Source organism: Suillus fuscotomentosus, assembly GCF_016647785.1.
Source record: "Suillus fuscotomentosus strain FC203 chromosome Unknown F5891scaffold_17, whole genome shotgun sequence".
NCBI classification, from domain to species: Eukaryota; Fungi; Basidiomycota; class Agaricomycetes; order Boletales; family Suillaceae; genus Suillus; species Suillus fuscotomentosus.
Window position 1 is genome coordinate 711,062 of NW_024539529.1, and position 14,017 is coordinate 725,078.

The following is a 14,017-nucleotide window of genomic DNA, read 5'->3' on the forward strand; positions in this document are numbered from 1 at the left end:
TTAGGTTTTGGCACACATGTTTGAGGCAAAAGAATATAAATTTTTGACACCTGTTTTCACTTTAGGTAGCCGTGACTACGGCAGAGTTGTTGTACTTTCGGTGAGTGGTCGGCCCGCTATGGTGATGTACTACATCGATATTGCCATCTTTGTTAAGATGTACATTGCTCTCTGGTCGAGACGAGGCACCTGTGACGCCCACGTAACCCTTGATAACTTTATATTACTAAAATGAAGGGGTTGTAGTATTTTCAGGCTAGGTTCACTGCCTGGGACTTGTGAGAAATCACTAGGTACAGGTGAGCGCGTAACACCTTCCACCGTATCTACTAATAATGCTACCGCCCGTCGGTAGCAATAGCCCGTATATCGCGCTCGCTGGGCCCGATGACGAGCAGCCCGTTCTCACTTCAGCCAACAAAGGCGAAAACAGACATTTAAATGGTGAGTAACTCATTGTATTGCACTGGTGGAAGGCTAAATACTAGTAGCACACAGAGATGATCCTAGTTTTCGTCATCATCAGTATATTGCTCCTCATCACTATCTTCGGTTATCTCGCGGCTCTTACACTGTCTTTCTGACGCACGCCTCCGCTGCCTGGACCTTTTAGCCGGAAATTCATTTTCTTTGTCCCCAAGTCCCCTCTCTATGTTCTTGCGTTTTGTGACGTGCTTGCATCCGAGCGCCTCTTACGAGGTTTGCCAATGACTTCGTCTGCTACCTGTAGCCTTTCTACATCTGTCTTGTAGTCGTCGAGCTCGGACCTTGACAGGGTCTTCACACTTAGGTGCCCACTTTTAACGCGCTGAAAAGGGCTCACATATCGGAGACGATATGGATGTGATTCAAAGAGATGTGAATGGAATGCTCGTCGGCCAGCCGTCCAGGAGGATGCCGTAGGACAACACGATGGCCTTCAAATAATGAGAGTAGCTCATGACAATGTTGGTCTTGTTCGTCACGCATCCTGTCAATGAGAGTCAGTTACGCAAGAGCCTTCGAGACTATCTGATGATGGGGCAATATAACTGTCAAGCTTTGCAATGGACGGAAGGAAGCCAGACACGTTTCCCCCAAATCGTAGGGAGAGGTAGTGTGTAGCCCTCAGCGCTTTGTGTTCAACATCCAGTCGTTTAGGTGTTCCAAACATGTCTGCAGTCGACGTACATATTGCATTGATCACATTGAGAATGTGTGAGGTAGTTGATGATGCGTATTTCAGACGCAAGATATAAAGAGAATACCGGTAGCTGAACTTGAACGTTCTGAACGTTGAACAATGAGCATGCAGAACTATTAATTGATCATTAATCAATCACTTCACACTGGCATGGGGAATAGTAAACAGGATGACGTCTCAGACGTTCCTTAAACCCGGTCACCATTACAAAAAGTGTCTATGCTGTAAAATAATCTACACTAGTTTTATGCTACGGTTGCAATGTGCTTATTAATTTTGGGCGACATGGCCATCGAGACCAAGAGCGTGTCATTCCAGCTGGTACCGCTGTAGGAAGGCGCCTGAGAAAGCACATAGTTTGTGGCGAAGGAGCCAGCCGCCCACCCAATGTAGCCGAGGATAACTACAGATAGGAATATGGATTCGTGTAAAGGCACAGTAAGGTGTGAAACACGTACCATCAGATTGAGACGCCTGGTGGCTGATCTGCTGTGATACGTACTTTACGCAAGATTCTACGTTCCCACCGCCAGTCTCTGTATTGAGGGCCTTCCGACCGTTTGCACGGAGCCAGGTGGCCAGAGGGGTCCATGAGTCCTCAATGCCGTTGGTCACGCACTCAGCATTGGTGCCACTGAGGGATATTAGCATAGGCATAGACAAAAGAATTACTTTACTGACGAGCCATCGTAGTCGAGGTACCTGTGGACGTCCATAATGAGGTTGGTGAATGTGCCGTCGGGGTTCTTCACCTTGGCAAGAGCATTGGCAGAACCACTGGATACGAAAGTCTTCGCAGAAGCATAGTCTGTCCCGGGGAGGAGAATCATCTGAGTTTTAGCGCCAGCTTCCCTGGACACCGAATACATGATTTTTAATTAATACACCCCGCAAAAATTGTCGAACATGCTGACCGGATGGCTGTAACTGCGCTCTGGTTCCGGAAAAAAATTATTATCATTTAAAGCCTGTGAACAAGGGACACATACCTGAACTGTAATCATGAAACCATATTGTCAGAGGTTGAAACAGAAATCATCAATAAAGAGATATCATACCGGATGCCGCCCAAGCGGCGATATTCTAGGTTCAGCAATCTCAGTATGGTCCCTTGAAGTTTTTTTCGAGACTCACCGGAATATCATGAGGTTCGTTCATACTTATTGTCAATAAGTCAGCGGTCTCTACTTTCAACGGCCATCACGTACACCCCAAAGATGACTTTCGTCTCGTTTTTCCAGTGCGAAGCAATGTTGGACCAGAGCTCAGCGAATATTTTGTTGCTTGGACCGCCTTGACCGATAATCTATTATCAGATTAAGTATCATTGTCAATGTCAGAAATACGGTCGCTAACCTGCCCATTGTACCTGGCGTAATTGTGGATATCAATCTCACAGTAAGCACCAGTGCTCAGACAGTCGGACACCAGCGTGTTATATTTGGCAAACTGAGTCTTATCCAAGACGCCAGTCATCTTGTCATTAGTGAGATACTGCCAACCAACAGGGAGACGGAACACATTGTAGCCGTCATTGACAAAATGTTGCATTTGGCCCAAGCCGTCAATACCTAGTGGGAATGTTAGAGCTGTGAGAGATTTCTCCAAGACAAACCATACCGGATAGTTTGTGAATAGGGGGAACAGCGCCTGAAGCAACGCAAGTGCCATCTGTGCCACAACCGAAGTCTGTGGAACAGGAGTTTAGACATGACAAGTAACGGTGGTGGTATAGCACTCACCAAAGCCTGCAATATTCACACCTGCGAACCGGAGCGGCGCAGATGCCTTGGCGTTGACGAGGACTGCTGTGGTGCTGACAGCAGCAGCGACGAAGGAATACAGAAACTTGATGGCCATTTCACGCGAAAAGAACAGGGGATCCGCTGAGTGCTCATCCGATAATATGGCTGTCTTTTATGCATGAGTTAAAAGGTTAATTATGGTGTGCAGAAAGCTTTGCCAGGAACAGACACGCATATGTTTTCAGTCGTGATCGGAGTTCGCCTATGGTGATGACAAGAAATATCTCTAAATCATGAAAATATATATACTGACCCCATGGTAATGAGAAGACTCCTCTCTACATAATGACGACGACAGCCATCGCTCAAGAGAGAGAACAGATATTTGCCAGCGATCCCTAAGACTACTGCGATGAAAGACGAGCACATCAATACAATCACGTGAATACAATGCTTGCGATCATAGTGAGCATTTACTTAAGCTTTACACGCTGGGGTAGTGGGCTCTGGCCAGTTATTAACAGCTGAGCTGGCTCCGTGTGGTTACTCGTCTGACTGGATGGTCTCTGCACGCAATTCTGCGTGGGGCTCCGATCAAGTTGTATCCCTCCGATATAGGCCATGACACTTACCATAGAGATAAATTGGAAGATTCCGTGTGTCGGCGGTCGTCGCGCCCAGCGTAGTCCCAGCGTGCAGTTCAAATCCTGGCTGAAGATCACTGCAGAACGACAACGTGAGTAAATGTTGGCGATATTGTACTTTTTGGTGAATGGTCGGTCCGCTATAGTGATCGATCATCTACGACAGCGCCGCTTGTTTGTCGATATTGCTGTCTTTTTTAAGATGTATATTGCTCTCTGGTCAAGACGAGGTCGCTAGTGCCATCATGGACGCTCCCATGGAGACAAAAACTGAGCGGGGAATATCATATATGTCTTGCAGAGGCTCAACCCTAAAGTTGAAACCATCAGGTGTTGGTTTTGCGCCCGAGACTGAATTCAAGAAAAGATGAGATTGTAGGTGGTATCCAATATGACAGCCCTACCTTCAAGCTGTGCCTGTTGGGCAAGCACGAAGATCTGACTTCGCTAGACCCCGCGCAGTGTGAATTTGGATCTGTCGTATGGGTTCGCGAGTGAAAGCTACTGACCTGAGTATCATTGGCCCGGGGGCTGCCGCGTTCCTGGGGCAGGTACTTATGTAAGCAAATTAGCGAAGTAGTGCCTCCAGTCATCAGGGCATTCATGAATTGGGAGACGCGTTAGGACACCCGAGTCCTGTAGACTAGAATGTAATGTCCTGCGTAGAGTATACTCTCAATAGGACAGAAACTGGATATATATAAAAATGATGCCTCCTAGTGCTCGTACTTACCAAGGTACTTACATTGATCAGATTAGAAACTTTATTTGATGATCCGAATCATAGACATCGCCGCAGGATGTAAATTAGTAGGAAAAATGATCGCGGAGTTAATTGCTATAAAAATCATGAATCAATCACTTTATGCTGGCATGGGGACAGTAAACGGGATGACGTTGCTCGAGCCAGGTCATTATTACAGGAAGTGTATCTAGGTAAAATGTCCTACATCAATTTTACAACACGGATGCAACGAGCATGTTGGTCATCGGTGACATGGCCATTGAGACCAACAGTGTGTCATTCCAGCCGGTGCCATTGTAGTAGGGCACCTCTGACAAAACATAGTCTGTGGCGAAGGAACCAGCTGACCAGCCAAGGTAGCCAAGGATGACTGCAAAGTATACGGGTCGACTTGTGACAGGGCAAGGCAATGGGTGAAAACGTACCATCAGATTGAGCAGCCTGGTAGCCAATCTGCTGCGATATATAGCCAACACAAGAGTCTACATTTCCACCACCAGTCTCAGTATTAAGGGCCTGCCGACCGTTTGCACGGAGCCAGTTGCTCAGAGGGTACCATGAGTCTTCAATGTTGTTGGTCACGCAAGGAGCGTGGGTGCCGCTAAGTGGTATTAGCGTGGGCATTGGCAAGGAAAAATTACACCAACGAGTTGTCGTAGTCGAGGTACTTGTGGACGTCCATAATAAGGTTGGTGAATGTCCCGTCAGGATTTCGTACCATGCCAAGGGCCTCAGCAGACCCACTGGAAACGAAAGTTTCCGCGGAAGTATAATTGTTTCCGGGGAGGAGAATCATCTGGGTGATAGCGCCAGCTTCCCTGAACGACGAAGTTATGAACTTCAATTAAGACACAGATAGCCAAACATACTGACCGAATGGCTGTGACTGCATACTTATTCCCCAGAAATATTAGTATCATCTGAGGCCTGTGAACAAGGAGTACATGCCTGAACTGTAATCGTAAAACCATATCGTCAGAGGGCAAAACATAAACATCCATCAAGAGATAACATACCGGACTCTGCCCAAGTGGTGATATTCTAGGTTCAACAAACTCAGTATGGTCTCTTAAAGTTTTTCTCGAGAGACTCACCGGAATATCATGAGGTTCGTTCATACTGATTGTTAATCAAGTCAGCGGTCCATAAATGCAGTGGCGATTACATACACCCCAAAGATAACGTTCGTTTCGTTCTGCCAATACGAGGCAATGTTATACCAGAGCTCAGCGAAGACTTCGTTGCTGGGACCGCCTTGACCGATAATCTATTATCGATTTGAGTGTCGTTTGCAATGACGGAAACACAGCCACTGACCTCCCCATCGTACCTAGCATAATTGTGAATATCGATCTCGCAGTGAGCACCAGTGCTCAGGCAGTCGGACACTAGCATGTTATAGTTGGAAAACTGAGTTTCGTTCAAGACACTAGTCGACTGATTATATGTGAGGTATTGCCAGCCAACAGGGAGACGGAACACATTGTAGCCGTCATCATTGACAAAATGTTGCATTTGGCCCAAACCATCAACACCTATAAGGTGTATATATCAGAATATGTGAGGGTTCTCCAAGATAAACCCTACCGGATAGTTGGTAGACAGGGGGGACAACCTCCGAGATAATGCAAGTGCCATCTGTACCACAACCGAAGTCTGTGGAGCATGAGTTTGGACACTATAAGTAGCGGTACAAGTATAGTACTCACCGAAACCTGCAATATTCACGCCTGCAAACTGGAGCGGCGCAAACGTCTGAGCGTTGACGGCGACCATCATGGTGCTGACCGTAACGACAAAGGAATACAAAAAATTGATGGCCATTTCACGTAAAAAAAGCATGAATTCCCTGAGCGGTTCATCAGATAAAATGACCGTCTTATGTATGAGCTAGGACGTTAAAAATATGCTGTGTAAAATGCTTCGGCAGGAACAGACACGCATGATGCGTTCTCAGTTGTAGCCGAAGTTTGTGTCTGTGTCAGTCCTGCATGCAAATAATTATTGAATGTCATGGTGAAGAGCTTCATCTCTAAATCGTGATGACAGTGAGTAGTCCACGACCTAGTAGAGGAAAGTATTGGCCTGCGGGTACTCCAGACTCCTGAAGCTTGGAGTACCAGGATGAAAATCGACGCGATCACGTGAATATCATTCGAGCGGCAAAACATCGCTTCGTTGTCGGGAGTTGGCTCGGGGTAGACCAAAGGTCTCAGGCTGAGTCGGGGCCAGTGGGTGTGAATCGTGATGCTCTACTTCAGTGTTGTCAGACGACGGGCCACTTTTTAGTGTATGAGACCCGCGGGGAATGATAGCAGCTGAAGCTTAAGACCCAGAGACTAAGCACTCTGACGGTCCAACGTGCCGCGTTGATCTATCAATTTGACATGGTCTTGAGTGAACATCATGAAGTGAAACACACTTATTATGTAAGCTAAAGACATGAAGTCCAAAGGATGTGTCAGCAAGTCAATCGGAGAGATGGACGTCGACCTACCCTGCAGACTTGAACTCATTTCTGATCTTCCAGGTAGCCCCGATATAGAACAGTGATATTCATCTTACTGACCGACGTTTTACCGCAGGGCACGATGAACGTGCCTGGCAGGTCGCGTGGAATCCCACCAAGCCTCTGCTAGCGTCATGTTCCGCAGACAAATCTGTGCGAACATACAGCTATCGGCCATCCGATCACGGAAGTAAATCACTGGCCTTTTCACACGTAGGCACTATTCCAACAGGGCATACGAAAACCGTACGCAGTATCGCATGGGCACCATCAGGCAAAACGCTCGCCGCCGGATCATTTGATTCGAATGTTAGTGTATGGGAACGAGAGGATGTCTCGGACTCCGAGGATTCTGGGGAGACTGCGGGGGATTGGGAGTGTGTGACATTGTTAGAAGGCCATGAAACGGAGTGTAAGAGCGTTGGGTATTCGAGCTCAGGAACGCTGCTAGCAAGTTGTAGCAGAGATAAAACTGTGTGGATATGGGAGGGTGAGTATCTATTACTTTTCCCATACTGCATTGCTGAATGATTCGATCCGATCAGTTCAACCCGATGCAGATTTCGAGTGTATGGGCGTACTCATGGAACATAGCCAAGACGTGAAATGCGTCGCATGGCACCCTTCCGAAGAGGTCAAACTCCTGCCATCGGAATAATGTGCATGACTGACAGGTATCCAGGACAGATACTTGCATCTGGTTCGTACGACGATACCATTAAGCTTTATATAGACGATCCTTCGGAAGACTGGTATTGTTTCTCGACCCTCTCTGGTCACAAGTCTACCGTTTGGTCCCTTTCTTGGTCGCCGCAAGGTAGTTATCTCGCCTCGTCCTCTGATGATCTTACAATCAGGATATGGAAAAGAGTAGAGGAGCATAAATGGAAATCTGTATTAGAGCTGAGAGGACATGAAAGGAGTATTTACTCGATCAGCTGGGGAGTTGGGAAGGGCGCGAGCGAGAATCTTGGATGGCTCGCGACTACTGGTGGTGATGGCAAAATCAATGTCTGGGAAATAACTGTATGTTTCACGCTCGTTTCCTTGTGCATCGAGGCTCACAAGCTCTTCCAGGAAACGCAGCATACGAAGGATCCTCTGAGTGCGAAACTGCTCGCAAGAGTGTCTGGCGCTCACAATGTCAACGACATCAATTCTGTCTCATGGTGCCCTCGCCTAAATCATTCAGATTTGCTAGCCACTGCTGGCGATGATGGCTTGGTCAAAGTATGGAGGGTAGTGCCTTCTTAGATTAACTATGTACTGTGCTTCGTTCATGTAAGAAAGTTTACTCGATTTGAATATTTATGCGCGTGGACACGGACTTTACGAAATGAATAATTTACACAAAATTTACGTATACTATGTTCGATCTTGCCGAACCTCCAGAATGACTCGGTCAGTTGTGTTCACAGCGTAGATTTCTTTCAGTGCACTTATCCTTATCTTTCCATATCACACTTTCACCATGACGATCCTTGGGCTGGCCCCCTCTACCGCTCCTATAACACCTGCGCATTTCGATATCGAAAAAGTCATTCGGCCAAATATCCTTGCTCTCCATCCCTACCGATGTGCACGCGATGACTACCAAGAGGGAATCCTCCTCGATGCCAATGAAAATGCTCTCGGACACTCTATACCAAGATCATCCAACCAGATCCAGCAGGAGCTTTCATCAACACTAGACACAAACTTGAACCGATACCCTGATCCCTCTCATGACGGGATAAAATCTCGCATCGCATCTCTCAGATCGCTACCTGGGAAGAACCATGTATTCCTGGGCGTCGGATCTGATGAGGTCATTGATCTCTTGATGCGAATTTGCGTTGTACCCGCGAACGAGAAGATTCTGATCACCCCGCCCACTTATGGCATGTATTCTATTTGCGCGCAAGTGAATGATATCGGGATAGTTCGTTGTAACCTCGAATTGGATGGCAGCGAGGGAGAGGGTGGGGAGCACGGTCGATTCAGCTTGCTGATTGATAATGTGAGTGTTACATTTTGCATGGTCTCTCAAGTGGCCAACGACTTGTAGATCAAAGCGGCCATCTTGGCCGACCCTTCTATCAAGCTTATTTTTCTCTGCTCGCCAGGAAACCCTACGGGTACTTTGATCAGTCTGGCAGCTATCAAAGCGATATTAGACTATGAACCATTCAAAGGGATTGTCGTCGTCGATGAAGCATATATCGACTTCGCCGGCGAGGGTACCAGCGCTGTATCCCTAATAAAAGACTATGCAAATCTATGTGTAATGCAAACTTTGAGTAAGAGCTTTGGCCTTGCTGCGATTAGGTGAGTACTTCTTCATTGGTACATGTATTGAATCATTGAATTTCCTTTAGGCTCGGTATCGCCCTTGCACAGCCGCCATTGATTCAAGTTCTCACAAATACAAAAGCCCCGTATAACATTTCTACTCCGTCCGCTCAGTTAGCGCTTGCTGCGCTAAGCAAGGAGGCAGTTCAAAACATGCGGTTAAAATGTCAAACGCTCGTAGAGTCACGGAAACAGCTGCAGAAGTCTCTCGAAAGTCTTTCTGCCCTCGGTGTAGGAGACATCATCGGTGGCAATGATGCAAACTTCTTGATGGTCCCCATCCTCAATAAAGAAACCAGACTTCCTGACAACGCTCGGGCAAACGCGGTTTATACGGAGCTCGCCGAGAACAAAGGGGTTGTAGTAAGGTTCAGGGGGAAGGAGGCTGGATGTTATGGATGTTTGAGAATCACTATCGGGACTGCCGAGGAGAACGGGACGCTTATTCGACAACTGCAGAGTGCTTTAAATGACTATTAGCTGCACGGGGCTATGATCCTGTAGATTTTAGATGAGTCGACCTCTTCTTGAGGGGTTCACTTTCCAAATACAGACGGATTTCATGATTACGTGTCAGTATTATTGACGGTACACGGGATTAGTATGCATTATGGCCGTCGCCGTAGTCTAAGGATACCTACGGCGCAGCGCTCATTGACTTGATCTTTCTGGCCATTTCTTTTTGCATGCTGAGGATTCTTATTTCCGCCAATTTTCCGTTAGCGCAACTCCCTGATTCATATTATCAACGTGCTGGACTTCACAGTAATTTTCATCGAGTTACAACTAGAATTCGTCTATAATGGCGAAGCAAAAGTCACTTACTCCTCAGGAGATCTACCGGGCACGGAAAGCGCGAGAAGAACGAGAGAAGAACGCGCTACTGCCGCCGGGATTGTTAAATCACGGTAATACTTGCTTCATGAACTCTGTGTTGCAGGGTGTGAGTTCGTTTCATCGTCTGCTTCATGGAACGATGAACATATTCTGATGACTTTTTCTGTAGCTGATCGCCACGCAACATCTATCTCGTCTTGTCCTATTCCAGGATATCCCTCCCGCAGTCCAGCTGTCTGCATCAATTCCAGTGGCATCCCGCCGATCACCTGAGTTGACAAATGGACATGGTCTAGCAGGGCATTATGAACGGCCTTGGACCCCCGGATTACCCATTGGAGATTTGTTTGTGACCCTCTTGCGGCAGGCATGGGCCATGCAGGATGACCGACAAAGAAATTACTTGAAGCCAAAGTAAGCGTTGGGCTACTCAAACAGAATCATCGCTCATCGCTTGATGTCAGAGAACTTTTAGCATCCGTTGGCCAGAAATACGACCAATATCTAGACTTTCGCCAGCAAGATGCACACGAATTCCTCAGACATCTACTTGATGCAATGCAGATGGAGGAGGCTGACGTGAGTGACGATCAGGTTGTATCACATGTTCACTTGTTAACATATCGTAGATCATCAAAAAGCGGCAACCTTCTATCAAGCATAAAAAGAAAAAAAGCTCTCCTGCGAAGGCACATGCGTCACCTAAAACCGACACTCATGATCGTGTGCATATTGGATCACCACTGGGACAAATTGCCAACGCACCAGATGCTGATCCGTCACCCCCAGAGGAAGAGACGTTAGCGCCGTTTGTTGACATGCTTTTCGGGGGTAAGTTAGCCAGCATTCTGGTGTGTCAGGCTTGCAAACATGTTTCCCATACATATGAGGACTTCAACGACCTCAGCTTAAGCATCAAGGCTGAGGACTATGCTCGCGAACGTAAGCGGGACAAGCTGAAGCAGCTCGCCAAAAAACTGCGCAATATATCCGGAACGGCCCTCAGCGTCATTCCTGTCCAGCGTTCTTCTTCAGTCCCGGCTACTCCACATAGAGATTCGACATTGGAGAACGCTGAAGTTGTAGATCCTCATAGACGACGTAGCATTGATTTGGCGGATGTCGAGGTGGCTGCTGTGGTGGATAAACATTCTGACCACGAAATCAACAACGAAATCACCGTCGGAACAGACCTATCTCTACCCCAACTCGAACTACACTTCGAACATCAGCTTGACACTGCCCTTCATCACCCACCAGAATCTGACAATTCGCCTGCTGCAACCCCTGACTTCCATATCGATGGGACTCCAGAAGCTGAAACCCCACACAAGGGACGAGAACACATAGAGATTAGCGAACCTTCTTTAGGCAATGGTCGCGAGAAAAGGGAGAAGTCGGAAAGCTGGTCGAAGCTTGGGCGAAGAATTAGTGTATCAGTTGGGCTCACCAAGCAATCCAGGGAGGATCGACGTCGCTCAAAAGAACAGAAGAAAGCCAGACATGACGCTTCGCATCAGCGTAACGCAAAGGACGACGAATTATATCCTCCATCCCCATCTCTTCATGCTACAGTACCCACCGTCCAGCCTATCGATTCTCCTGACGTGAATGCTGAACGAGAGCCGACATCTCTTAGTGCTGTCAACGACCTGTTGCAGGCGCAGCTAGCGGCAGTTAAACGATCATGGTCGCCGGTGCAAAAGCCGTCAGCTTCACCTTCACTCTCTTCCACACCCCGGTTTCCTCTCATCCCCCGACAACCTGCTCCCTCAATCACAAGCAAACGTTCAAAAGCTATCAGACCTCCGAAATTGAGTGCAGAAGAAGCAGCTTATCTTCGCGACATCCTGGCCGATGTTAGTCCAGGAGGAGCTGCAAGTCCATTTTCCATCTTCAAGCAGACGAAAGACCAGTCTAGTGCGGGCCCTTCTACCGTTCAGAATATGTTTTTGAAGATCCCTCAGCTAGGCGGTCTAGAAGATTGTTTGAGATTATTTACCTCGGTCGAGGTTCTCGATGGGGAGAATATGGTCAAGTGTCATCGTTGTTGGAAGATTGCCAATGGCCTTTATGAGCCTAGATCTCGCAGCCAGAATCAAGAGTCCGATTCCTGCACTGACAGCGACGATGAAAACGAGAGCTTAGACGATGAAGATCAGCCCATCCATACGCGACACCCCAGTGGGAGCGCACATCACACACCAATGCCAAATCATTCCGATCTTCCCAGGTTGACAGCATCTCCCTCAAGTTCTGCCACCTCCTTGTATGATACCCCCAATAGCCATGATACCCTAAGGTCATCCTCGGGTGACACAACTTTTGATACCTCTAATGGTTCGCATTCCCTTAAATCTTTACCACTCTCTTTGGAGCTATCGAGCGATGATCATTTACCCTCTACATCAACGCCTCGTCTTGCAACCTACGGTGGTCTTCCTATTCCAATGATATCTACTACCGCCCCCGAGTCACCAATGTCTATTAAGACGGCCAGGCCCATTGCGATGAGGTCGCCAACCGATACATCCCAGGCTTCTTTGCACGCTCACACATCAAGGCAAGACAGGGAGAAACACCCTGCTAATACAATGGAGAGCGAAGGTTGTTCTGACGAGGAAGGTGGGGTATCTGCTAATTTATCTGCTTACTCGGATGTTTCCTCCACTGCCGTGTCACCGGTGGTATCACCAAACGTCTCACAAGAGAAACTCGCAGTCTCTCCAACACCTCGCGCGCCACCACAATATCTCTCAAAGATTCCTGATTCTACGGGTGTCCCTCCTTCCAAGAAAGTGATCATGCGAGCGGCATATAAACGCTACCTCATTGCCACGCCCCCGCCAGTTCTTGTCATTCACCTGAAACGCTTCCAGCAAATGTCAAAAGTTCCTATCATGTCTTTTTCCTCTAGCTTTAAGAAGCTCGAGGATTACGTGTCATTCCCGGAATACCTCGATATTGCGCCCTACTTGGCACCCAAACGGGAACAGTATGCGGATATCAAGCCAGGGCATGTTCGCGGTCGGAGCAAACGTTGTGAGCGGTGCATGTATAGGTTATATGCCGTAGTCGTACATATGGGGAACATGGTGAGAATTGTGTCTCGACCTTCACCAATCAAGGAGTCTATATCTCATTACGGAATCCATAGCTTGGCGGTCACTATATCGCATACACTGCCCTCCCTTCAGCCACGAAGGAAGACAAACAGGCGACGTTATCGGTAACTGATTCTGAGAGCTTGACTCACACAGATCGACCGCATCGAGACTGGGCGTATATCAGTGATACCACTGTGCGGCTATCCTCTTTGGACGAGGTCTTAAAGAGCAAGGCATACATCTGCATGTACGAGAGAATATGAATTGGACTCGGCATCTTCCCTTCACTGGTGTGTTCCCCGCTGTCAGCATCTCGCTACCTGGTGATGCAATTGTACTATAACATCCCAAGCGCAGCAGCCGGTTTTTTTCGGGTATTTTTATCATTTTCGCTTGTTGGTAGCACGGGCCACAGGGACCATCTCTGTTTTATCTATACAAAATACAGCTATATAACTTGGACTTGTAAACGAAGGAGACTTTGTTTGTAAACAAGACTTATGCATCATGTTGGGCAGCCGACAAAGTCGGGCCTTCCTGTACTTGACCCGAACAATATTAGGTTTGAATGCTTAGTATTGAGTTTCCACTTGTCAGTGAGTCAGTAACAGTTGACGTAAGCTGGTGCAGGGATAAGAACGTTTAAGTTCGTCTGGACTTGCAAACCTCTTGTCACTCGACCGTCAAGTAGATTGGAACAAGAGGACCATCAACACAGGCTCGGACAACGGCCATATATACATAAGGCCAGGGTGGCTTATATGTGTAGCCTACCCCTTGATGCCATGATTTTTCCCGCCCACTCCGTCTGATCGCATTTGTATATAATATCAACGATGACTACCTTCGGACCTTTGATCAACAATTCTGTTTGTACCATGAAGAGAAGTATGTCTCTCTTCACATGGCCGGCGTG

The 14,017-nt window shown here is 47.5% G+C and overlaps 6 protein-coding genes across 6 annotated transcripts; 3 read left to right on the forward strand and 3 right to left on the reverse strand.

Annotated features, from left to right (window-relative positions):
* Window positions 1-1,318: 1,318 nt before the first annotated feature.
* Window positions 1,319-3,101, reverse strand: F5891DRAFT_1024362 (glycoside hydrolase family 5 protein). The gene is made up of 10 exons (XM_041361319.1): window positions 2,926-3,101; window positions 2,804-2,872; window positions 2,540-2,754; window positions 2,392-2,489; window positions 2,318-2,342; window positions 2,242-2,266; window positions 2,098-2,110; window positions 1,865-2,035; window positions 1,642-1,817; window positions 1,319-1,586 (listed from the first exon to the last, which is right to left on the reverse strand). Exons 1-10 carry the CDS (start codon window positions 3,041-3,043, stop codon window positions 1,429-1,431), a joined length of 1,068 nt encoding a protein of 355 aa, XP_041228065.1. The 5' UTR covers window positions 3,044-3,101; the 3' UTR covers window positions 1,319-1,428.
* Window positions 3,102-4,529: 1,428 nt separating this feature from the next.
* F5891DRAFT_1216712 (glycoside hydrolase family 5 protein) lies at window positions 4,530-6,111 on the reverse strand (the record flags this gene model as incomplete). The annotated part of the gene is made up of 11 exons (XM_041369326.1): window positions 6,027-6,111; window positions 5,905-5,973; window positions 5,635-5,852; window positions 5,487-5,584; window positions 5,412-5,436; window positions 5,334-5,358; window positions 5,262-5,270; window positions 5,191-5,203; window positions 4,965-5,135; window positions 4,743-4,918; window positions 4,530-4,687 (listed from the first exon to the last, which is right to left on the reverse strand). The coding sequence occupies exons 1-11, from the start codon at window positions 6,094-6,096 to the stop codon at window positions 4,530-4,532; spliced, it is 1,032 nt and encodes a 343-aa protein (XP_041228066.1). The 5' UTR covers window positions 6,097-6,111.
* On the reverse strand, window positions 5,759-6,720 carry F5891DRAFT_1024370 (uncharacterized protein). Its single transcript, XM_041361320.1, has 3 exons — window positions 6,027-6,720; window positions 5,905-5,973; window positions 5,759-5,852 (listed from the first exon to the last, which is right to left on the reverse strand). The coding sequence occupies exon 1, from the start codon at window positions 6,486-6,488 to the stop codon at window positions 6,216-6,218; it is 273 nt and encodes a 90-aa protein (XP_041228067.1). The 5' UTR covers window positions 6,489-6,720; the 3' UTR covers window positions 5,759-5,852; window positions 5,905-5,973; window positions 6,027-6,215.
* Window positions 6,721-6,798: 78 nt separating this feature from the next.
* Window positions 6,799-8,080, forward strand: F5891DRAFT_1163490 (WD40-repeat-containing domain protein; the record flags this gene model as incomplete). Its single annotated transcript, XM_041365321.1, has 5 exons — window positions 6,799-6,847; window positions 6,903-7,316; window positions 7,372-7,460; window positions 7,514-7,852; window positions 7,886-8,080. The coding sequence occupies 5 exons, from the start codon at window positions 6,799-6,801 to the stop codon at window positions 8,078-8,080; spliced, it is 1,086 nt and encodes a 361-aa protein (XP_041228068.1).
* A 115-nt stretch (window positions 8,081-8,195) lies between these two features.
* F5891DRAFT_1024372 (pyridoxal phosphate-dependent transferase) lies at window positions 8,196-9,727 on the forward strand. The gene is made up of 3 exons (XM_041361321.1): window positions 8,196-8,825; window positions 8,874-9,133; window positions 9,184-9,727. Exons 1-3 carry the CDS (start codon window positions 8,298-8,300, stop codon window positions 9,635-9,637), a joined length of 1,242 nt encoding a protein of 413 aa, XP_041228069.1. The 5' UTR covers window positions 8,196-8,297; the 3' UTR covers window positions 9,638-9,727.
* A 50-nt stretch (window positions 9,728-9,777) lies between these two features.
* F5891DRAFT_1024374 (peptidase C19, ubiquitin carboxyl-terminal hydrolase 2) lies at window positions 9,778-13,659 on the forward strand. The gene is made up of 5 exons (XM_041361322.1): window positions 9,778-10,100; window positions 10,164-10,408; window positions 10,459-10,573; window positions 10,624-13,089; window positions 13,152-13,659. The coding sequence occupies exons 1-5, from the start codon at window positions 9,960-9,962 to the stop codon at window positions 13,362-13,364; spliced, it is 3,180 nt and encodes a 1,059-aa protein (XP_041228070.1). The 5' UTR covers window positions 9,778-9,959; the 3' UTR covers window positions 13,365-13,659.
* The last annotated feature ends 358 nt before the right edge of the window (window positions 13,660-14,017 follow it).